Source organism: Pygocentrus nattereri, chromosome 13 (genome assembly GCF_015220715.1).
Source record: "Pygocentrus nattereri isolate fPygNat1 chromosome 13, fPygNat1.pri, whole genome shotgun sequence".
Classification (NCBI taxonomy): domain Eukaryota; kingdom Metazoa; phylum Chordata; class Actinopteri; order Characiformes; family Serrasalmidae; genus Pygocentrus; species Pygocentrus nattereri.
The window spans coordinates 27640067-27665130 of NC_051223.1; the positions used below are offsets into that span (position 1 = coordinate 27640067).

The 25064-nt window shown below is 40.7% G+C and overlaps 1 protein-coding gene across 21 annotated transcripts in view; it reads left to right on the top strand.

The window, feature by feature from the left end:
- nrxn1a (neurexin 1a) overlaps nt 1-25064 on the top strand; it is a 186041-nt gene that overhangs the window by 128033 nt on the left and 32944 nt on the right. For all 21 annotated transcript variants that reach the window (XM_037544115.1, XM_037544104.1, XM_037544106.1 and 18 more), the window contains one exon: nt 15789-15970. In XM_037544115.1, the coding sequence (XP_037400012.1) occupies nt 15789-15970 (182 nt within the window). The remainder of the gene's footprint in view (nt 1-15788; nt 15971-25064) is intronic.

Below are 25064 nucleotides of genomic sequence, written 5' to 3' on the forward strand. Positions count from 1 at the left end.
CCAAAGCATTCAAATCTGTCTATCAGGCTAATCAGTCAGTGCAAGAACACACTATTACTATCTCTCTCTCTCTCTCTCTCTCTCTCTCTCTCTCAATTCAGAATAGCTTTATTAACATGACTGTGAGGTACAGTGTTGCTGAAGCATCAGAACAGTGATAATGAACAGTGAAAGCAATAATCAAAACAAATTAAGCTAAGAAGAACTAACATAAATTATATGCATATTTTTATTGTCATTATTATTGTAATTACAATGTTCCAATATTATTATCATTGTAATTGTAATTATACCAATTAACAAACATATGATAGATTTCCAATTTCTAATGTAAATAAGTTGTGTAATGTTGGGGGCCACTGACTCTCAGGTGGTGACATTTTTATGCATGTAGGAGCAAAATGGGGCTGTGTATCCCCCTCGCTCTCTCTTTTTCTGTCTCTGTCACTTGATCTATCTATCTATCTATCTATCTATCTATCTATCTATCTATCTATCTATCTATCTATCTATCTATCTATCTATCTATCTGTCTATCTGTCTATCTATCTATCTGCCTGCCTTTCTGTCTGTCTGTAACCCTCTTAAATAAAAAGAAACTTTATTGGCACTGACCATATTATGTTAGTATTGTCAAAACATTCAAGCCTGTCTTTTCATTTAAATCAGTCTATTAATCAGTCAATGCAAAAAATCTATCTGTCTATCTATCTATCGATCTATTGATCTATCGATGCATCTATGTCAAATTCAAGGAAGATTTATGGTCTTTGGACATATAAAGGTTTTAGTTTTAATCAGTCAATACAAAAAACATCTCTTTATCTCTCTCACTCCCTCTCTCTCTTAAATTCTAATTCAAAGAAGCTTTATTGGCAAGACCACATTATGTTAGTGTTGCCAAAGCTTTCAAATCTGTTTATCAGTCTATTACCCAGTAAATACACACAAAGGGCTCTCTCTCCCTCTCCCTCTCCCTCTCCCTCTCTCTCTTTCTCTCTCTCTCTTCAGAGAGGACACAACTTTGTAAGATTTAATTAGCATATTAAGTTTGAAGCCCCTCTGTTTCCTTTGCCTTCTTTTCTCTCTGAGTCTCAGCTGAGCTGCACCTGCCTGAACCGCCCCCTTTCTCACCTCGCTCGCCCATCAGAGAGCAGGAGAGACAGAGACAGCCAGAGAGAGAGAGAGAGAGTGGAGGGAGGCTGGACAAGAAGAAGAGAGGCACCCTAACACAGTCGTGCACTCTTCCATGATAGAGGGGGAGGGATAGAGAAAGAGACAGAGAGGGAGAGAAAAGGAGGAGGGGGAGAGTAACCCAACCAGCCTCCATCGTTCTCTTTCGCTCCTTTTTCTATTTCTCCGCTCCATTCATTCAGAGGGTCTGCTTGGCTTGGCACCGAAAGGGGCTGCTCTCCTCTAAAGAGACTGAAGGAGAGATAAGAGGAGACAAAGAAAGAGGAGAGAGAGCACGAGAGAAGGAATTTTTGCTCAATACCTCTTATCGCCACTCTGCTTCTTGCCTCTTCCTTCTTGCGTACATGCGCACACATGCGAGCAGAACACTCTTTCCTCACAGCCTACTTTACCAAAGATCGTCAGAAGACCGCCTCGTTGTGTTTTGTCCCACTCTACTGTACCTTTTTTCGCTCATTCTTTGCTCTTTTTTGTGACGTACCAGCTTAATGTTTCCTCTGAGAGGCGGCGGAGCCAACAGCAGTCAGCGAGTGTGTGGAGGTGTGTGTGAGAGTGTGCATGTGCGTGTGTGTGTGTGTGTGTGTGTGTGGATGGAGTTAAACGCTGCAGCAATGAGCTCGTCTTGTGTGCGCCGTCCCTTCTGCTAGTCTCTCAGTCCCCAGTCTTTCCCCAGAGCTTGTGGGGATGCAGCCTCGGCTTCTTGGGACACGGATCAAGGCTTTAGAATTCACCGGTAAACTCCAGGACTATCAGAAGGGCTCTAACAAAGACCCCTATTGCTGTTCTTCCAGCTGATGTGCTTGCTTCCCTTGCTTGACAGGAGTATTGCTGTGGATTCTGGCTTTTAATGATTTTTTTCCTTATGTGAAGGATGTCCTGTATTCTGGAGAATGTAGAGCATGTGCCCCTACCTTCGTATACCTGATGTGATTTAAAAGCCAAAACATCTTTTTGACAATTGAAGAATCTCTGAGAACTCTTTGTAAGTTGGATTTTGAAGTTTCCGGGCTGGATCCTGTTTACTTGGGTTGTCTTTCTTTCAAAATTGGGCCATTAAACGGTAAGGGTAAGAAGTGCAAGAGAGGACATGGGTTGCCAGGTCCTCTAAGGAAATTCCTTCACTGCTTTAGCTCTTTAGCTCCAGCCTTTGCGTACTCTGGAAGCATGCCTGGAAGAGCAGCATGCTCGCAGCCCACCGGAGCAACCTCTCTCTGGCTGGCCTCTACCTTGCTCCCCCTCACCCTGTGCCTGGTCCTCAGGGGGCCCCTGCCGGCCATTGGGTCTAAGGACCGTCCCGTGGCCGTCCACGCATCGCTTCACCCTGTGCCTTCCTCCACCATCCAGAAAGCCCACGCCTCCCTGAGGGCAGGCCACGGTGCGTACAGCCTCCTCTGTTCACCCACCATATTCACCCACCTTAATGCTGTCTCATTCCATTACCTGTCAAACAGAGAGGGGGCGAGAGAGCTTGTGGTGTGTTGGGGGTTGGGGGGTGGGGGGGGGCAAAGAGACAGAGTGAAAGAGAAAGCCAGGTTGAGAGAGGGAAAATCAGCTAGAAGAGCTTGAGTGCTTGCCTGTTGCAATGGTTGTGGTGCTTACTGAGAGTGAAAAGAGGATGCCTACATGATTATGAAGTGGAGATGCAAATGAGCTGCTTAAGAGGTGTTGGTGAACATTATGCAGATTGGATCCGAATGGGCAGAGGCTTGTGCCGGCTGCCCATGTGATGGCTCGGTAGGGATGGAAGTGTTCTGTCATGAGCCCCGAGCTTTGCATGGATGCGCTTGCCTGCTTTAACAGCCCTGTTTGATTTCTTAGCAGCCGTTAAATTGGCTCTGTTTGTGCGAGGAACCTTTAGTTCTGGCCTTGACCTGAACATTTGTCAGGAGTCATCCTTGTGAGGTGACACCTGCTGACCTCTGACTTAATGAGATTACATTCAAATTACTGCCTGCTCTGTTGTCAGCATAATGTGGATGAACACATGCTCAGTAGGGAAAGAGGTTTTGTGTGGGTTTTTAGCCTTTTATGAGGACTGTGCATCCTCATGATGACTTTTTGTACATATGATGGTGGTTAACTGACCAAAACATGGAAAAGTAAAAGAATGCCTTTTATTGCTAAGATTAAATAGGAATTCCACTGATTTTTCACAGCAGTGGTGGTAAAAACCAGACACCTAAATGTGTTTAAAGCCTGTAAAAGCTACATCATAGAAAATGATTGCATAAAATGATTGCAATTCATTGTCCAATGCCTGAGATACTGTTTCATGATGGTTTTCTGATAAAGCTTAGGCCCTTTTTATATGCAATAATAACAGAAGCATATATACAGGGTGTTCTAAGGCAAAATAATACCTAAGGAAAGCTTACTTTTTCAGATTTTTTACTATTTCACCTTTATCAAAATTGCATTTGAAAACTCAGAAGACACCTGTAGGTTCATTGGTAAATTTGGGTCGTAAAATAAATGGCTGGTTCATATCATTGCCATTGTGAAGGAAATCCGTAGGTTTTTCTATAGTGCACCATTTCACATCAAACCACTTGAACTGACTTTATCTCAATGTTTGAATTATGCACATTAAAAAAAAAAAATCAGTGTAATTCCCCTTTTCGGTTATTGTATGCTTTAGATATAGGTATTGAGGTATAAGGAGTGCATTATTCAATTACAAAATTGTACAAGTCAATGGAAGGACTCACTAAGAATGTGTGCGTGTATGTCTTTATGTGTATGTCTCTCTGTGTAATGCAGTGAGCAGGCCAAATTGAATGTACTGTGTTCATGAGGGAAAGAGGACAGGCTTTTAAGAGGCCATTAGACCCCAGGGCCTGGCACTGATTTCTACACTACGCCTGCTATACCCCTTCTCCTTTGAAACTCATTACCTACATATTGCTATTATATCCCATTTGCTAGCCCTCACAGGAGCTGCTGTGCACAATGTAAAATGAACACCTCCTCAACCATGCCCCCAGCTCCGTCCCTTCAGTCTGTTGTAGAGCGTCTCATTGCGGCTTGCGGTTTAAGACTATCAGTACGATTTCCACGCTGCTGTGTGCAGAGGAGCTGGAGCTGTCAGCATGTGCGAGTGATGCTCTGGGCTTATATAACAGGACCTGGCTGCCGTTCACTATTATCCTCACAGATTGCACTCTGATAAAAAAAGAGAAACACAATTGAAAGCAGGCAGGAGAGAGACGAGAGAGTAGAAGATTGTGACGTGAACAGGAGTCATTTATCATGCTCTCAGAGAGGGAGAATGTCTCTCACTTTCTGTAAAGCTCTCTCTCTCTATCTCTCTCTCTCTCATTCTGCATAAGTGTGTGACACAGCTGGCGTCTCTAATGGTTCGGTGTGCTGAGATCACTGAGCCCCTTTTCTCATGTGCGTCACCCTAGGCAGCAAGGCAGCACACACACAAAACCACGGCTTTTCCACCCCCACCACTCACACACACACCCACACCCCCCAACCCACACACCCACACACCCTCACACACACACACACACACACACACACCACATACAAACTCAGGAGTTCCTCTACCCCTCCTACTGCCAATTATATCTGTTTTTCACCTGGGACCTGATCCAGCCTCTTGATCCAGGATATATCACACACAACTGGGAGACGCTCCTCATCCCCTTATCATTAACGGATTGACCACTGAGTCAGCAACCAACCTTAGTTTATTTAATTTCCACTAAAGCTTGTTGAGTACAAGTTCTTCATTTTTCGGTATCATGAAAAAAGCAGAAAACATATACATAATTAAAAATTACACAGAAGCCTCAGCAACTAAATATTATAAAAGATTTTTTAGTATTTAGTGCATCTGCCTTTTGCCTTTCTTATAGCTTCAGAGACTTGCTTTTGGTTTTTAAAGGAAATCTACAGGGATATTTTTTCCATTCCTTCAAAGATCAATCTTAGAAATTGGTTGCATTTTCTGCTTCTTATGATCCAAATAATCCTAAATACATTCAGTCATGTTAAGGTCTGGACAGTGGAGTGTTAAGTCCATTGTTCTAAGAACACCAGCAGTTTCTTTGTTTGAAATTTTCTTCCTTTTTTCAGCAACAGCTTCTTGACAGCTGCACATTCTTGCAGACTGCTAGTGTTGGGTTGTCTTCTCACAGTGGAAGGATGGACAAGAGCACCTTTTTCAGTCAAGTGGAGCTTGATTTTCTCCTCTCAAAGTGGAAGCTTTAAGTACTGCTTCGTATCCCGTCTGCATAATGTTCGCCAACACCTCTGCATCTGATGATCTTTTTGAAACGTTTAATATTTTTTCCTCTTTTCCTTTGGCTTTAACCTTCATTATGCAATTGGATTGTCTTGTATCTAATCTCCTCAGAAATATTTCCTGAAAAATGAATAACTTTTATGTATTAGACTGGACATTTAATGAATCAGAGATGTTTCTGGCAACCCATACAACCCCAGATATACCACACAGAGCCAAGACAATTACTACCTGCAGTCTTGATGGTACAAATAGCAGTTTCCTTCTGACACTAAACCTACACTTTGCATACATTTAATTATATATCTCTCGCATGAGCTACCTTCTCTAGCGAAAATAAATTCCTCAGACTGACTGTGCCATGTAAACCAAATCACACAGAAAGATAGCATGGCATAATTGTTTAGATTCAGTTTAGTCTCAGTTCTTGACTCTGTTGTTTTTCTTTTTTGGTTTTCCACATCTTCCTCATCTGCTTCATACAGTATAATGAGCAGTGTAAGATCACTAAGGGATCTCAGATTTCATTAATAACCATTTAAAAGCTATTACTCGTATGTTAGGCGCAGCATGGAAGATTCAGTTGTGTGTGTGTATGCGTAAAAATTCCTCTTCGCATGCCAGGAAATGTGTCCCCTCCCCCTTCTCTCTCACTCGCTTTCTTTCTTTTTCTCTCTCTCTTTCTCTGTGAAGTGATTAGATGCAAAGTGAATATGAAAGCAGAAAGCGAGACAAATTATCAGCCGTTAGCTCCAACACAGGGTTTTGATGTTGAGGCCGCACTTGTTCTCTTTTCCTCGCTCCCTCTTGCTCCCTTTGTCTCTCCACAGCTCCCAAATGAGCTGGCCCTCGCTTTGTCTTCTCCACTATTCCCTCTGCATTATTCCAAATTTACACATACAGCTACTCAATTAAAAATCCCCTATGTGCAGAGATAATACAGCGTTTCACACAGTTACTGTAGAGCCTGCATTATTAGGTTGCCTTCTATGCAGTAGTGCATTCAGACTTGAGCACACACAAACCTAGAGACTGAGATCCTTCATCTCAGCACCGCTTTAAGTCACAGCCCTCTATCTGTAGAGCTGTGTATCATTTGGTCATGAAAGTTCACAGTGGATCTGCTTATGGAGGACTCTCCACCTCTTAATGATTAGTGTCTGCGTGTGTATGTGCTCTCTAGTGAGTGTTTGTACATTTCTGGATGTGTGTGAATTGCTTTTCTACAGAGAAAGACCGGAAGAAAAAACATAAAGAAAGTAAAAGAGAGAGAGAGAGAGAGAGAGATGAGGAGACAAGAACAAACAGAAATAGACAGAGAGAAAGACAGAGAGAGAGAGAGCATAAATTTGTGTGTGAAGGAGTGTGAGATACATGATGTGGTGGTGACTCCTGAACACTGTACTCAACCCCAGAAGGAGCGCGGGAGTGGAAAAGTGAAATGAAAATGTGTATATGCATGTGAGATAGAGCGAAAGAGAGCGTCACTGAGAGAGAGAGGGTGTTAGAATATCGCGGAAGGCCCTTGGTGGCATAGAAGTTGATTTTTAGAACGTGCTGCAAATCTGAGAGGCTCCTCATTTCAACAGGGCAAGTAACATGATAACACCATAGAGAAGCTTCAAGAAGAGAAAATAATCATGCTTGTTTTTCTTGTCAAAAAATGCTAAGCTAACTTTCCTCTAACTTTATTTGGTATGGTTTAGTGAAATCACACTTTTACAGCCTATCAATTGTTGCTTGTTAAAATAATTAAATAGAGAAATCTTACTGTGTTAAGATGGGCTACAGGCTACTGTTACTGTAGCCTGTTGTTGTTATTAGGCTGGGACGTATGCAGTTTTCATTAGATTTTTGTCCTCTTCTTTGATTTTTTTTTTTATTTGTCAGACAGTTAAGACAGTCTGAGACAGCTGAATGGAAAAGTTTGGATACCCCTTGTCAAATTATGTGCTGTTATAAAGTGAAAATATGTTAACTCATCCTCTGCAGAGAACAAACACAGCATTTTTTTTATTTACTATTTTTTTATTTTTATTTTAATCTACGATTTCTTTTTTTTTTCTTTGTGTGTTTAACAAATGTGCTATAGTGTTTCCACAGGCTATTTTTCTTAAAAATCAGCCAATACATAGTAATTAAGTATCAAAATGTGCAGAACTGTATTCTCTGTAGAGGACGTGTAAACTTATTTTCACTTAGTAAATCAATAAAGCGTGATTTTACTGGGTGCCTTCAAACTTTTGCATACAACTGTATAGGACATGGACATGTTTTCTGACGTTTAAATCCTCCAACTTGATGGCCATTGTGATAGAATCTATCTATGGTTCCCGCTATTGTCATCTATTAGGTCAAGCCCCCCTACATCTGTCTTCTGTGGTGTGTTTTAGAGTATGAACTATAGCTTTAAGTTCTTTTTCTTTCTTTTGCCTTTCTTTCTTTCTTGCTTGCTTTTTTCTTCCTTTATTTCCCTTCTTCTTTTGTTCTGTCCTTTCTTTCTTTCTTTCTTTCTTTTTTTCTTTCTTTCTTTCTTTCTTTCTTTCTTTCTTTCTTTCTTTCTTTCTTTCTTTCTTTCTTTCTTTCTTTTTCATTCCTTCACTCACACACTCAGTCCTCCTTCTTCTCTTAGCTCCAGTTTTCACAGAACCCCTGCGAGGATTACCAGATCTGAGAGCTTGTTAAAAAAAAAGCACAAAGCAAGCAAAACAGGAGCCGTTATAAAGAGTCGCTGCAGACCCTGCATCAAGCAGCCTACAATAGCACACTGGCTAACAGCTCTGGCCTAATTGGCCCCAGAAAGGTCAGCTGGAGAGAGAGTGGAACCGGCCTTCTGACCACAGCCCCCCCGGCTACCTTACTGCTGAGGAGGAAGAGACAGAGGAATAGCTTTCTTTATCACATGTGAAGCATTAGGCCCACTGCGGCTCAGCTGCATTGTTAAGAGTGCTACCCAGATCTCTGAATAAGCCTGGAGATGTGTAATGGATCACACAGTGGTGCTATGAGTCTCACTGTGTGGCCTGTGGGGAAGGATGATGTGTGGGATGGAACTGACCCTAATGAACATATATAAGCCGACATTTCATTAAAACATTGTTAAGCTGTATCAAACTGATAATACATCTTCTAAGTTAAGTGTATAATGGACTTTATTGTGTAAACTTGACACGTCCTGATAGATATTCATTCAAGAAAATAGGAGCTACTGCATAATGTGGACTTTATTCACCCTTTTCTGGGGCAGTGTACAAAACCCTAAACCTCTGCATCCCTGAGTCAGCAGGCCTTCTTTACATTATGTGTCTGTCAGTCTGTGTTGAGAATTCCTGCTGTGAGGAGAAAACGCCTTTGTGCTGTGTGGTTGCCCTTCGTAAACATGATGGCTCATTTTAAACCTCAGCCCGGAGTCGATGTACGATCAGGCAGGAGGAGACAGGGGGTCAAATTTACGAGCATCCAGCCTACTCTTTCTGCTGATGATAACAGCTCAGTCCACCCTGCATCCACACATAGATTCACACAAGCACACAAGCACACATACACACCCGACCACTTGCACGTGCACACACACAAGCCTAGGTTGGCCAGCGTTCCGCTTGAGCTGCTGTCTGTAATTACCCAGTTGGTTCAGAGCTCTCTGGTGACAGTTCGGTAATTGGAGCTGCAGTAATTCTCTTTTTAATTGCCTGTTTATTATTGCAGAAGCCTCAGTTTTGTAGTTGCTGCACATTGTGCAGCGAATGTTTAATAAACAAATACAATGTCACAGACTCAAATTTCATATAAACAATATAATTGCTTCACATACAAAAAAACAAACACATGGAAAATGTTGCACGCACACACATCCATACGAACACATAGACAGGCTGTAGTGAAGCAAACACCAATTTGCTTTTCATCATCTGCCAGCTGAATTAGATGGAGAATGCTCTCATCATGGAGGTGAGCTGTGGTAGTTGCAGAGTTTTGTAAATTTTAGCAGAAGAGATTTCTGTTCCAGTAACCAGATTGATATCAACTGATTTTGTGTTAAAACATGCAGTTATATGAGGAATTCAACATGCTGGTCCTAGTTTTATTAAGCCAAGAATACTTAAGCTGGATTAGTTTTGCCTGAGGAGGTGTTGTAATTTGAGTGATTATCAATAAGATCTGTAATTTTAATCTAGTATGAATCTGCAATCTCTTTGGTTTATATAAGTCTGCTAAATCATAATTTCTGGAGCTGAATACTTTCTATAATTTGTCAAACTCGGAGCTCCTCCAGTAATCGCTGTCTGGTTTGAATTGACCTCAAGGAAATGCAGTTATACATCCTGATAAGAGATGTTAGCGTCTCTTCTTTTTTGCTGACCAAGAAACAAGGCTAGCGGCAAAAATGAAGCACGACTTTAACAGTTACTTTATTGTCCAATAAAGTAATGGACTAATGAGAAGGAGAATGAAAAAATAAATATTGGAAAGTACCTCTTGCAGTGAAGTGCAATGTCTGTCCTATTCTGCAGCATTTAAGTTGAATGAGCCCAGTTTGCTAAACTAATACTGTTCTGTTTTATATATATATATATATATATATATATATATATATATATATATATATATATATATATATATATATATATATATATGTTATAAACTAGAAGTTTGTTGTTGTTGTTTGTTTGGATCTGTGTAGTTCTAATCTTAATGCTGAAGTGAACATCCAGGCTGTGGTGTTTTTTCATCCAAGCTATTTGAGGTTATTTGGTGATGTTGCACAGATATTTTGCTCTGTACAAATGGCCAGTTGAATCCCCTACAAATGACTTTACCTCACCTTCTGTGATATAACTAATTCAGTTCAAATAAGGCTTTAAAGGGGGCCCCTCATCTCTGAAATTTAAAATAGTGAGCAGGTAATAATGTGAAATATTGCTTTTGTGTTAAGTTCACACTGGACTAGGCTACAAAAGTGCAGTTGTTTTCATACAATTTTCAAACAGTTTCTGCTTTAAAATGTGCTTTAAAATGTGTAGACCTGGTTAATTTCAGTTTGTTTAATCGTTTCTGACTGGGAAAACGAACAAAGTTGGAATTTGATGGAGGCCTGCAAGTCACACTTTTCATTAGAATATGACTGAACAGGCTGCAGGTCAGATGTTATCTTGTAGAAGTTATTTAATTTAATCATTCTTTTTTTGTATATGCTGAAGTAGAAATGTATGAACGATTCATGCAGTGCGAAGCAAGTGGTACAGTACCTTGACAGTACCTTGGAACTAACTGTGGTATAAACACAGATAACATTTTGACAGATGTCATTTTTTCACATCACTTTCTATGAATAACAGCCAGACAATAAACTCAACTCACCAGCAATTCCAACCAACTTATTTTAATTGATTTCAAGTAATTTTGTGCACTAATTAATGCAACTCCTGTTTACACAACATCTATGACTACAAGGAACAGGACGCCATGGTTCCTATTATGTAGCAACAGCACATATAGTTAGTGAATTAGTGCACTCACACTCCAGGAAAAGCCTGACAACTCTAGAGAAGATTTTTACACTTCCAAGCTACCTGGAGGGTGCTAGAATGGTGTTCTAGATTGCGCTGGCTAAATTTAACCCCTGCCCTTCACCACGGAGTTCTGGACAGAGGATGGGCCTATAGATTCTTCAGACTGTATGTTGAACATCCAAGCCCCTGGCAATAGAAGAAAAAGAGGCTTTGTAATTTAATTTTTTCCACACATAAAAGAGATTAGGCTTATGATGGGATTCCAGAGGGCCAGGTAATATCTGTCTCATTAGAGTGGTGCTGCAAGGCACTCTCAAATTCTCTCCTTCTCTGTCTCTCTCACTGTCCTCTTCTATCCAGCCTTCTCGCTCCTCTCCTCACGTGTGTCGATTGACCTTAGTGAGGCAGTGGTGTGGAAACTCTACCACATTCCCCTGTGAGTGGGGGTCTTCTTTAAGCCCCAGTCCCAATCGCCCAGCCAACTGAGATGATGGGACATATTTAAGAGGCTAATGGTCTGGCTTGCACAGGCACATGCTTCATTTAACAGAATCAGAAAATAGACTTCAGAGAAGAGGTTTAACCCTAATAGAGAGAGGGTGGCAAGTGTCTTAACCACATCAACAAAAGGAGTGAAAACAACAGTGAGAAGGAGAGTGAAAGATAGAAAGAATAACAGGAGGGTGTTGTGCAGGAGAAGATGGAGGTGGGGGAAATTACATTTACAGAGAAGCAAGTATTCAGGCCTGTCGCATGAAATGGCTGGACAAGTCTGACCTCAGCATGTGTTTTCGCAGATCTCCTCTGACTCTTAAGTACTTCTCCTACACATGGTTAAGTGCAGTTTGGAATCAGAGAGATACTTAAGCCATTCTCCTGTTTCTGAAATGTGGCTCCTGAGAAATAACCCTTAGATTTTCTGAGTCACCCATATGGCTTGACTCATCTCACCCCAGTCTGAAAAAGATTTCCATAAGAGAAATATAAGATCTAACGTATCGTTTTTATAGCTCTATTCTGTATAACAGGACTATTTCAGTGGTCTGTCAGCATAGAGGACTTCAGAAAACCGATGCTTTTCTCATTCATCACTGGACTTTTTAACAAGGAAACTGTTATTCTCCTCTTTTCTCTTAAGGAGGTTTAGGAGAAAGAATTCAGAAATCAAATATTCTTCATTAAAACAATATTGAGATATGCTTGATTTCTTTGACACAGTTGAGCTGCAGAGCTCATTTTGATTCTAACTAGCTGTTATATGAAAAGTAGGATATCATTGTCATTTGAAAAGTAGGATACACAACTGGTATGTCATCACTGTTATATAAAAACAAACAGAATATCATCGTTTGAAGAGTAGAATATCATCACTATTTCAAGGATAGGTTTCTTACAGCAACATATCGGATGTAATCAACATTTCATCAAAAAGTGGTAAACTAAGTCAAACTTTTTTATAAACTTTGTAATATAAATGTGCTTACACTACTTTTTAAAAGTCTGGAATCATTTTGGAATACTATGAAACCAGTTGTGTTGCATGAACATCAATAAAATGATCCTATCATGATCCTATCATGCCTTGTAGATTATAGCCAGAAAAGCTTCCCTACACTTAGAGTCTGTCCGGAGAATAATGCCAAGCAGTAGTTCTGGGTGCTGCAACAAATGTTTCTGCTCTTGTGCTCATACTGTTGGCCCATCCTGCCTGTCTTATGGCTCTGCAGCTACATAAGGGCATCGAGATGAACTGCAGAAACAGTGGCATAACTTCCTCAGAAACATCTGTGAAACTCCCCCTTCACATCCAGCATGAAGTATGTAGGTGTGTGTGTGTGTGTGCAAGCATCCATCATCTGAGCCTCATTAATGAGCAGAGCTTAGTTTCTCTTATAAATGCATCTAAAAGCTGCTTCTGAGGGTTGACTGTGCAGATGCAGCTCTGTATGTGTGTGAGAGTGTTTTTGCCTGCGAGAGGAGACCCTGAGGGTGTTTTTGTCTCAGGGATATGGGCTGAATGCTGACGCAGTGTGAAAGGTTCTCATTGAGATACACTCCAGCGGGTTGAGGGCGCCCTTTGAAAACAAACAGAGATAGAGCTAGTCAGAGCGGGTCAGCAAATAGAGATTCACATCAGGATGTAATGCCATCTAAATGCCCTAAAATCTGCTACTGACACTTTACTGCAGCATCCTCACAACCCAGAGAGACCCAGAAACTTCTGTTTTTCACAAATAGCAGAACTGCACTGTTTGCCAAAAGTTTGGAGATGATATTTTTGGTAATTCCAGTTGTAATATCTGATTGATGAGTCACATTCTGTCACAAGCTGCTGGAAAGTACTGCAAACGTCAATTTATTTCTGTATTAATTTGTCAAAAAGCATTATTGTGTTCATATTCTGTTTGTAATCTTTGATAGATATGTAGTCTAGTGAGCCTATCCTGGTGTAGGTAAGATGCATTGCTTGGCAGGATTGTTTATTGTGACTATTATTAATTAATATGTTCAGTTATCTGTAGAACTTTTGTATATTTAATCATGTGGTATTTTTTTCTGTTTTACAAAAGCAATAAGCTTGCAATGATTTTATCCCAGTTGTGGGGGTTTTACAACACCTCTTTACCACATTACCCATGTAAGATCACTATAACGCATGGCCTTAAATGACTTACTGCTTTAAAGCACAAAGGAACCTGTTTTCTCTGTTGATTTATGTTAACTTAACCAACTAAAATGATTCATTTTTAGGAAATCAAAATAACATGTCTAAACATTTGTGACAATATTTGTAACAGGGCTACTTTGGGAAGAATGATAGATGCATATAATCCCTTGTTGTGATGTCTGCATGCAAACTTTTCAGGTGTTTTAACTACGTTCAAGAAAAAAGTGCTTTTTACAAAAGGAAAGAAACTGTCAAACTGTCAAATTAAACATGCTCTTCAGTGCCAAAGAAGGTGCTTTGCTAAACATGACGCAAGGTTGCAAAATGTAGTAAAAATTATCGAGGGATTATAAAAAAAAAAATTATCAAATTTCTAAAGGAGGCGTGGTCTCCCCAGACTTTTGACAGGCACTGTACATCTGCTGCACAGCTGCACAGCGGTTTCTGCATGCTGCAGAGGAGCGCAGTGCTGGAATGCGTTTCACATCCTCCACTGCTATATTTACGACCTGACAAGTAGTTTACTGTGTGTACGTTCTTTGCAGCACCAGGCATGACCAGAGGATTTTACACACGCTTACTGTGAGAGTCACACTGGACGAGATGATCTGCACAGACATTGAATTAATGAGATCATCTCCATTAACACCAATACATATCACAGTCTAGTCTCTCTTGCGCGCGCGCGTTCTCCCTCTCTCTCACTCTTACTCTCTCAACTTCTCTCTCCCTTCTGCAGTCTCTCTCTGTCTCTCCCTCCATATATCTCCACGCTCATTTTCCTTTTCTTTCTTTCTTTAATTCTTTTTTGTGTGTCTGTCTATCCCTGTCTCTCACATGATTTCTCTGCACTTTTTTCTAATCTCTCTCTCTAATTTCTCTCTCTCTCTGTCTCTCTCTCTCTCTCTCGCTCTCTCTCTGTCTCTCTTTCTTGTGCCTTCTTTCTGTTTCTCCTCTCCTCTCACTTTCCCTTCCCATCTCTCTGTATTTTTCTCACTCTCTCATTCCCTCCCTCCCTTCTCTCTCATATGCTTTTTCTTTCTTTCTTTCTTTCTTTCTTTCTTTCTTTCTTTCTTTCTTTCTTTCTTTCTTTCTTTCTTTCTTTCATTTTTCTCTCTCTCATGCTTTCTCCTTTTTTTCTTTTGTCTTTTATTTCTCTCTCTCTGCTCAGAAAGAGGTCATTAGCATTCCTCTCTATTAGCAGAAATAGCTTCCTTTTCTGTGTGTGTGTGTGTGTGTGTGTGTGTGAGTTTCCTCACCTCTGCTGGACTGAAATGTGTGTTAAGGCAGTGCAGTGGGCCACAGCAGGGCTGTGGGGCTGGATTGATTGTCCAGTGTGTTGGTGGGAGCAGAGGGAGGCTGTAATTAGAATCATAGAGGCTCAGTCAGCTCAGTGATGCAGTTGGTATGTGTGTCTGACTGTGTGTCTATGTGTGTGTGTTGAGGGGCTGGGGCCAGGAACACCCCCATGTCTCGGCTCCAGCCTCAGTCATTTAGCACATGCAGGTGCTCTCAGCAACATCAGCACTGTGAGGGTCACACAAGGGCTGCAATTAAACCAATCAGGAGACAGCAGGGGCTGTCTGACCCACTGATGGATTCATCAAGATACTCCCACACTGAGCGTAATGGGCTGAAAAACACAAATGCATGCTCATGCACACACACGCAAATGTACACATACGCACACAGATTTTTTAAATACAATGTAAGTGTGGTGTGCAGTGTAGATAATTTTTTAATCCTTTTTAAGTGAAAATAGTTTAACATATCCTATAAAGGGAACATTTGATATTTAATTAAATATGCCATTTTTCTGCAAATTTTAGTGCTCAGTTTTTTTAAACATTTTAAAACATTTTTTAAACAAATTTGCTTAAACATATTGGAAAAAATAAAACAAAAAGTATTTAATATGCAGAACATGTTTTATATTTTGCTTTTTCCTTCAATATGTTACATTCAGCAAATAAACAGTGATTGTCCATCAAAATGTGCAGACGTGTTCCCTGTAGAGGGTGAGCGCTTATTTTCAACCTTACATTATGACTAATGGCCATTCCTGTTTTCAGAGGCATTTTTGTCAACAAAATCTCTCTCTCTCTCTCTCTCTCTCTCTCTCTCTCTCTGTCTCTCTCTGTCTCTCTCGTTCTCTCTGTAGCTGGAACTACATACATTTTTGGTCGTGACGGTGGGCTGATTGTGTACACCTGGCCACCCAACGACAGGCCGAGCACACGGGCAGATCGACTGGCCGTTGGCTTCAGCACCCAGCAAAAAGATGCTGTGCTTGTCAGAGTGGACAGCTCCTCTGGCCTCGGAGACTACCTGCAACTGCAGATAGTAAGTCCTGTGCATGCGTGCACACATATACTGACATAACTAAAACAAATTCATATTAGTTTTGCAGCCACAGTCATAAATATATAATAAGTTTCTCATGAATATCCCTTGAAGATGTTTTCGTCTCAAAGTTTTGGACTTTACAAACTTTACCCTTAACCTTCATTATGGCAGGGGAAAGAATGTGTGCAGTGGTCGGCAGTAGGCATTTTATTATTTTTGTAAATGCAGTTCACTTGTGGTAGTCACTGATTAGGCCATAAATTGGCTGCACTGGTTGTATTATGTACACTTTCGAAATTAGGGGGAAGTAGGAAGACACGAAAATAGATTAGGCTGGCTAGTTAGCTATTTCTGAATACCTAACACATGATTGCAATAGAGATTGTAATAAGCACTTTGGATAACAGGACCATATGATTTGCATGAAAAGACAGCATTTGGTTCCAAATTTTATCTATCTGTCTATCTATGTTTCTATCTATATACATACACACGTGTGTGTGTGTGTGTGTGTGTATGTATATATATATATATATATATATATATATATATATATATATATATATATATATATATGTGTGTGTGTGTGTGTGTGTGTGTGTTTGTATATATATATATATATATATATATATATATATATATATATATATATATATATGTGTGTGTGTGGTTTTAAAGTGGTGCAGTATGTGAAATGTTAAATACAGTCATTTGATAATTCATTTTCTACTGATGCCAACGTCTCAAACATCTGGAAGACAAAACATTGTGATATATTGTGAAAATTGTGAAAATGTTGTTGCTTTACTCCAAATGCTTCCAGTACCAGGTCTATCACTCTGTGACTTGGTTCCATATACTTGTCAAGTCTGTCTTTATACAACTTTGTTTCAAACCCGCTACGCTATGTAAATACTCACATACACATACAGGAACTCTTCATGCAGACAATGAGAAAGGTCTGTAGCTGATCGTTAGGGTAATGGTGATGTTCCTGGTTCCCTCCTACATGCTGAGAGCAGCTCTGTGTGAGAAAGCTCTGGAGCTTTGCGCTGCTAGCATGAATAAACATGATGGCATCCGGCGCAGTACAGAGGGTGCTCACTTCTCTCGCCTTCACACGGCGGATTGATGGAGGCCCGCATGTTTCCTCTGGGACGCTGGGCCTCACTCGTTTATTCCGTTCTCCCTCTCCATCTCCACGGCGGCGTCATGAGGAGAAGTGGATGAGAGGAGAGGAGGATGAGAGGAGAGAGAGGTGGAGGAGGGAGAGGAGAGGTGGCTGTGGTGTGGAGGTTTAAAGCGTGGGTTTTTTTTTTTTTTTTTTTTTTAGAGCCCACCCTCACTGTAATCACAAACCGCGCTACTGCTCCTCAGAACAATCAGCGCGCTCTCTCAGGGGTGACATCACTCCACTGCTGCTGCTGTAACTGCACTTCGCATGCTGGCAGTGTAATGATTTCTCCAGCTGAGCCCATGCGCCTGCTGGAGTGTGTAGCCGACCACTGGTGGCTGTACGAGACCCCTGCCTCAGAAACCCCTGCCTGAGCCACTGTGCTCTAGGGATGTAGCACAATATCACTGTATCTATTTAGTGTTCAAAGTATCTGCATTTGTACTTGGAATGGAACTAGAAGTGGTTGTTCATATTAGCCAATATTTCAAATGGTTTTTAATGCATTACTATCAATAATTTATAATTATACAGTACTGTGCAAAAGTCTTAGGTCATTTGAGAAAGTGACATGTAAAGCTGCTTATCTGGGCAGATAGACTTTATTTGTACAAAAAAAAAAAGAACACTATAATAAATACTAGAATTAGGCCCAATCCCATTTAACCTCTCGCTTCTACCACTTAGCCTTACCCCTTTATGCTTAGGGGTAGGGTGTCCCAATTTTTGGTTTGATGCAGGGGTAGGGCGACATTTTAGTGATCCATGGCCCTCCAAATAGAGGTTTTTCAGAAGCGTACTCCAAACTGTTAGGAGAAAAAAAAAGAAAAAACATTTTCCTTCATAACATGCATAAAAATCCTTCATAACATGCATAAAAAATAGTGTGCTGATGTCTTGGTAACTAGCTAGCTAAATTTCCAGGCCAGCAATACTGACAGGAAAATTCTAACAATAAGCTAAAGAATAGCTGACTTTAGCTTCATGCCACCAAAGAACTAGGGGTGGGCAATAATAAATAATTGTCGCACCCCCCCCTCTTTGAAGATGATTCCCTAAATTCAACTAAAGACCAGCATTGAGGTGGCTGAACTTTACCCTCGCCCACAGAGCAGTGCTAGTAGCCTGTTAATGAAGGAATGTTCTTTTTCATTTGAGGGTCCAATTTCATAGAGCAAGATTTCAACCACTACACCTAGTAACTCAGTTCCATGGGGCAAGGTGACACTCGAAAACAAGGGGTAGTGATAAAAATAAAAAATGGAATTGGTACCAAGACTGCAGAGATCTATGAATAGAAATATAAATTCAGACATAATATAACGAGAAAGTTCAAACCAAGTTCAGACATTATAAGAAGATAGGATAGATTAGGATATTTTAACAAGGAAATAATAGTGAGTACATACGTTAATCAAAGCCTACTTGACTATACTGAGCTAGCAGCTTAGTTGCACGTTTAAATCTGCACATTTTAATTACTTTCTCCAGTAGATTTGCATGAAAAACCTTCTAAGTTATTGTAACATCTTATTTTCAGGCTGTACTTTGTGAATGTAATTATTTTGGAGAATAATAAGGCCATGAAGAAACTAATAGTGTGCTGCATCTTTATATCTGTATTCATAGCTGTTTAGAATCTGTTCATGCTGAATAATAGATCTATACTCAGTTCCCTGCTGTGCTTATATTCAGACACAAGCTAGGCAAATAGATCTTCCAGCCAGAAGCTTGTTCGCCATGCTGCGCCACTTCAGCGGCCTGTTCTGCTGCCCTATGTAAATGCTCAGGGCAGTTACACAGTTTGTGCGTGTATTATTGATTGATTAAATAACAGGAGCCCATCATGTTGGTGTGATGTAAGGTGTTCAGAAAATAGCAGTGGTTTTTCTGTCTTCTCGTGGGAGCACAAATTTTCTCTGACCCCATTTGGTCTCTTGACTAGTTCAGCTGTTCGCTTAGAAATGCAAGAAGGAGAAGAAGGGGAAGCATTAATGCCATTGGAAATGCATCCAAATTTTGAGAATGAACATACAGTACATGTTTTATGTAACACTGAAATATGTAAGAGTTTATAAAATGCAAGTTACTGTGATTATCACTGTTTTTTTTTCTGGATCGGCAGTGTTTAATCAGAGACTTTCTTCGTTTATCAGTCTAATAGCAAATGCATTTAAACAGGCAGAAATGTGCTAACCATAGTATACAATTAAGTGTGGAGAATACTGTAGGCTAATGGATTTTCAATTTTTTTTTTTTTGAATAAGAGTTGGGGTGGTGACTGCTAATCTGTCATAAAGGCATTTACTAAATGAATCACCAAAGCGTAGGAGGGGAAATTAGTTGTACCTGCATCATTAAATGTGCTCGCATTATTATTGACATCACCACAAACAGCCAGTGTCATTTTTTACTGTAATTAACTGAAAAATACTCTCCCCTCCCTTCTCATTAATTGTGTTTAGACACAGGCTAGATTAAGGCTGTCAGTATTGACATTTATGGCAGGACTCAGCGGTAATGTAGCTGAATGCTTTGATAAACCTGTCTGAAGGCAAGGAGGATATCATTATCCAGCGAGCGCCTCTCTGAAAGTGAATTAACCTAGGATCATTGACCATGTTAACGAGGGGGCCCTGATGTCCTGATTTTTCAAATAGACAGTGTCACCCCATGTTCAGCGATGTGCATGACCCTAAACGCTTGTGATTGAGTTAATTTAATCTCCTCATATCACCATCACTGGGGCATTATCATTAGTCATCCTTCACTTCCAATCATTTATTCGGTTGCTTTTGCCCTAAGAGAGAGAGCAAGAGAATGAGAGAGAGGGAGATATGAAAAGAGGCTGTTGGAATAAAATTAAAAAGCATATGGAAGAAGAAAGGTATACAAAGAGTGGCCAAGAATAGCAATGGAACAGAAGCAACAAAACATGAAAGAAGCTGCATGAAGGAAAGCCAATACCACAGAGGGTCTTAACTCTCAGCAACATAGTGATATCAGAAGCAGGAAGAAACACACATATACACACACACACACATGCACACTTGTCACATATCCCGGGGTTGACAGTGAGGGTAATGGTCTATTAAGTGCGGCTCTCCTGCCAAACCCAGTCCAGCCAGCCGCTCTGACCCATAGCCAAAAGCCCCATGGTCTCTGAGCTCGTCTGCAATAGCTGTGCCACTGCGCTGGACTGTACAAAGAGCCGTGAGACAGCAGGAACACTGAGGGAGATTTAAGATGCATGAAGAGAAGGAAAACTAATGGGATTATCCTTGGGGTGCGGCCAGATAGTAACTTCCACACCCCCTCATGCCATATGTTCTTGTGTGTGCACCTAATAAACACATCAATCTGCCTGAAGATTGATGGTGTTCAAAGACTAGCTGAATTAACCTGATGCCACTCAAAGACTAGCTCAGCAAGAGGGTGGATGGTGGTGGTGAATGACCCTTAGAAACAAAGAGCAAAGAATCAGAGACAGAAGCAAAGAGGGGGAAGAGAGATAAGGGAGTAAAGAAAGAGAGGCCTTGAGAAAGAAGTGTTTATTTTTTTCTTAGGTTGAATAGGCCTGTCCAAAATAAACATCTAAAAAGACAGGGCATTGGGCATGAAAAGAATTCAGGCTGTCCATCACCCATAAAAAAGTAAAAGTGCCAGAAAGAGTTCCTAGCACAATGTCATAAAACACAGGGGTGCACAACTCCAGTTCTGGTAGGCCAGTGTCAACCTTGTGCATCTCTGCCATAGACAAACCATTTTTGGTTCCCTAAAGAACTTTTCAGTGGATGGTTCTTAGAAAACCATATGTAAAGGTCTAAAGGATCATGATGCCAAAATTCTAGAAAGAACCTTTAAATTGGTAATGGTCCTTTACATCCCTTGTGGCAAGACCCACGGGCAAGTCAGGCCCATGGTACAATCCTTTTCAGCCTGCGAAATTATTTTCATTTTCTATTGTTACTGGTCTGTTTCGTCCTGAGCTGCACTATACTCCTCAGCATGCAGTGCAACATAATGTGCACTTTTTACTGATTCCCCCAAGAACAGTCTGTGGGCCAACACACATCTTTTCACACAAATGATGTCTAGTTCACATAAATAGGCTTAAAAACCTACCTACCTTTTAAAATTATTGTTGGTTAGGTTAAGCAGTAATTGCATATTTTGCCGGTGCAGTTTTGGCATATAACCAGGTCAGATCATGGCAAAATGTTAAGTAAAAATCAAATAAAACACAACTGTCCCACAGATTTATTTTGATTTTTTAATATGGCCCTTTTAGTGGTTGAGTTTGACACCCTTGCTTTACTTCATGGGAAGATCTTTTAAGCCTTTAAGATGTGAAACTGATTCTTTAGGAAACCAAAAGTGGTTTTTGGCAGCATTCAAAGAACTCCTTGTGGCACCTTTATTTGTCACTATTTCTATTGCTAGAATCTCATTTAGCGCCTCTTTCTTTTGTTAACAGGATAAACTTAATTTGAGTTAGAAAGCCATTAGCATTATATGCAAACTGTCATTAGCTACTCTTAAGAAGATGGAAAAACAATTCAGTAGTTTGCCTGCTCTCCTGAACAACTTGTCTTGTGATGGTAGGTCATGATACTGCTACACAAACATGCAGTTCATGATACTGCTGGCCAATTTAAATCTAACTACCAAAATGTTTTCTAAACAGCCTACTGGTTTGTCCATGTTTGAAGTCAACATGAGCAAGAGGGCAATCCAGACAGACTGGCCTTAGTACTTACAAAAAGTATACAGCATTATGGACTAATTGACATTGACAGCAGCCAGGACCGATTGGATCATAGCAAGAAAAGAACTTCAATGCTACTTTATATGGTAAATAAAAGTCTTAGAATTGAATTCACATACAAAGTCTTGGACACCCAGCTTTAGTATAGCTTTAATAACTGAAGAATATGCAGATGAATGAGATTGGAAATGACTCACTGATGAGAGCGCAGCTGTAAACAAGGCAGGTGTTCATTTAAGTAGTGTTTGTGAAAAAGCTCAGCATTTGTGAAATTGTGCTGTTGCTGAAAATCTCAGTTTGAAGGCAAACAAGAGGTGAAATAAGCCCACTCTCTCCCTGCTTTGTGATGGAAATGTCATTGTGTACTCCGTTATTTAACAAGTTGTCAGATTAGAGGTAATGCATCAACCTGATCTCACTATTGAAGCCTAATGACAGGTTGAGTGGGATAATAGTAAAAATAGCAGCATGTTCTAGCACTTTCGAATCCGGCTGTGGATTTGTGGCAGAGACTAATATGAAAGTGCTTTGTCTTGGCGAGATTTCATCTCTATTCAGCCTGCTGCTTCTCTTCTCAGCAGCTCTACAGACAGCAAGGGCTGAGCACTTCTGGGAGAGGCAATGAGAACATGTCTGGATGGGTTCCGTAGACGTTGTCTGTGGAGTAAATGTGGTTTTGGGGGTCGAGAGGAACTGGGGCAGAGAGCTATTCTCAGAAGGCTTGAAACAGAAACCTTACACTGCCAAAAAGATTCATGGTCTTGCCAGATCCGGGCCTAACCAGGAGAGAGAGGTTTTTTGTTGGTTTTTTTTTGCAAATGTGAGTGGGTGCTGTGGCCAATTTCTGCTTGACATAGCAGAAACTCTACACACATACACCCAGAGCACAGTGTGTATTTATCACATCCCTTAAAACCTGCAGAGCCTATACATTATGGCATGTGCATTATGGAGCGTGTCAGATATGAATGTGTTATTCTAATATCAACCACTATTTATTTATGAAAGCATGTATCGCTTGTCTTTGTGTTTGGTCCAATTAAGCGCGTCCCTTAGGCATTAGCCTCAGTGTTGTAGAGAGGCTCTTTATGTAAAATAGCTGAGGTTTCACAGTTGCATGCTGGCTCATTTGGGCTGAATGCCACAGTGTTTCAGCAGGTCTGCTGCAGCACACATACATACTCTGTCACATTCCTGCAGCTAAAGCCTGCACCTTCCCTAAATGAGACACATCATTAGTGGCTCCAGAACCAACACCATAACAGCCCTTCAGGATGTGGCAGCTATGCATGTCTATGTGTGCGTGTCTTCTCCTGGCATCACTCTCATCAATCAACAATCACTGCTCTCGTGACACTGAGAACATGCTTGTTAAGTCATATCTTTGCACTTATGAATAATGACAATTATTGTCTACATAATGCTGATGTAGTCGTGCCAATAATATAGAAATACTAGTTCCAAAGAAATGATCCGCTCATCATAATTATATCACAAATGTACTATTCAGCCCTGGAATAATGATACAATGGATGCTGCAGTTTTTCACAGGCGGCCATGTTATCGTCCTCGTTTTTCACCCAGCTCTTTCAAACTCATTTTTTTAATCTCTGTATTTTCCTGTTGAGAACAATTGGCTCATTTTGTTCTTGGCAAGAGAAGATTGTTGCTGCTCCCATTCGGTTGAAACGCTCTCTGTCAATCAGGGCGGCACTGTGGTTGTCGCCTAATTGCCTACAAGAAAAGAGAAAACTCTGGAGGCTGCAGTGCTATAACAACCTCCATGACATCCAGTGAGAATCTATTGTGTTAGTTCTTTATATTTAGCACTGCTTTGGAGGGCTGATGTGGACCTGGGATGTGTGCATGTGCCGACCAGGAGCTGTTGGGATGGATCCATGTTAAGATGCTCATTTTGACCCTTACCAACGGGATCTTATCCAAATACTTAAGCATACAACGTCATACATTTGTGGTTTTACATTAATTTAGGGTTTAGTGTCATGGCTCATTCAATGTTAATATCCTTTCTTGCACATTTTGGCCTCGAGGCATTAATGTTGGGGCTTTTTTTATGGCGAGTCACCTAATCTGGGACATTATCACACATGGGACAAAATGTAGGACAAGCATTCATTACCTTGGTGGTTCATGTGCTTTTTACACTACGGCCTCATACAAACGTTCTGTGATTAAACCAACTTTGAAGTCAAAAATCACTGGCCTCATCTGCTCTCTGTTGTTATGGTCCAGGGACTTGATTTGATCATTCTCTGAGATATCCAAAGTGGCATCAGAGGCAGTGAACCAGCTCTGTAATGTGTGGTTGACTTGCTATTGCTGGGCATTGTGCAGTTAATTCATTTCTCCAATGTCAAACACATTTGCATGTTTTTTTTTCTTCTTATAAGAAATTTTCTATACTTTATTAAAATAAAAGTGTCAGAAGTGGTATTTGGAGTGATTCCATAGGATACAGGTCTTCAAATCTGCACCTTGAAAACAGTTTTTGGCCCTATTTTGTAATTCCTTGTAGGTATGATACTAGGTGACCATTCAGTTGCTTCAACAGTTCAGTTAACAGATCGATTACAAAATCCAGGACTGGAAACTGGATTTGATCTTTGTCATGGGAGAACCACTTTTGGGACTCTGAATGATCAGTTGATTGATTTCAGTTGGTTCATCCACTGAAAGGCTCTTTAGGGAAGCAAAAGTGTTTCTTCTATGGCATAGCACCAAAAATTGATACCTTTTTTTGGCACCTTAATTTTTAAGACTGTACCTCCTACCTGCAGTAGAAGCCCTGCGGCATGGCATCAAGCCCTAATGCCAGCATCTGAGCTGAGGTCATCTCCTCAGCAGGGCAGCCTGGACTGCAGGGTGAAAGAGAGGTCAGTGTCTCATTTAGAAGAGGGCGTGGCATGTCACAGCTCATCAAAGTACAGCCTCTGTCCCAGCTCACTTCACTTCACTGCCCAAAAAACTGAAAAAGACAGGCAGGGAGACGGAAATTGGCCAGGGAGAAAGGTTGTTAGAGGGCGAAGCGTAGACACTGTCTCATTGTTCCTGGTCATAGGCAGAGGAATGTGGCTAACAGCCATTGTCTGTCTTCATTATGGGGCGTGAGAAGCTACAGGAACATCTCA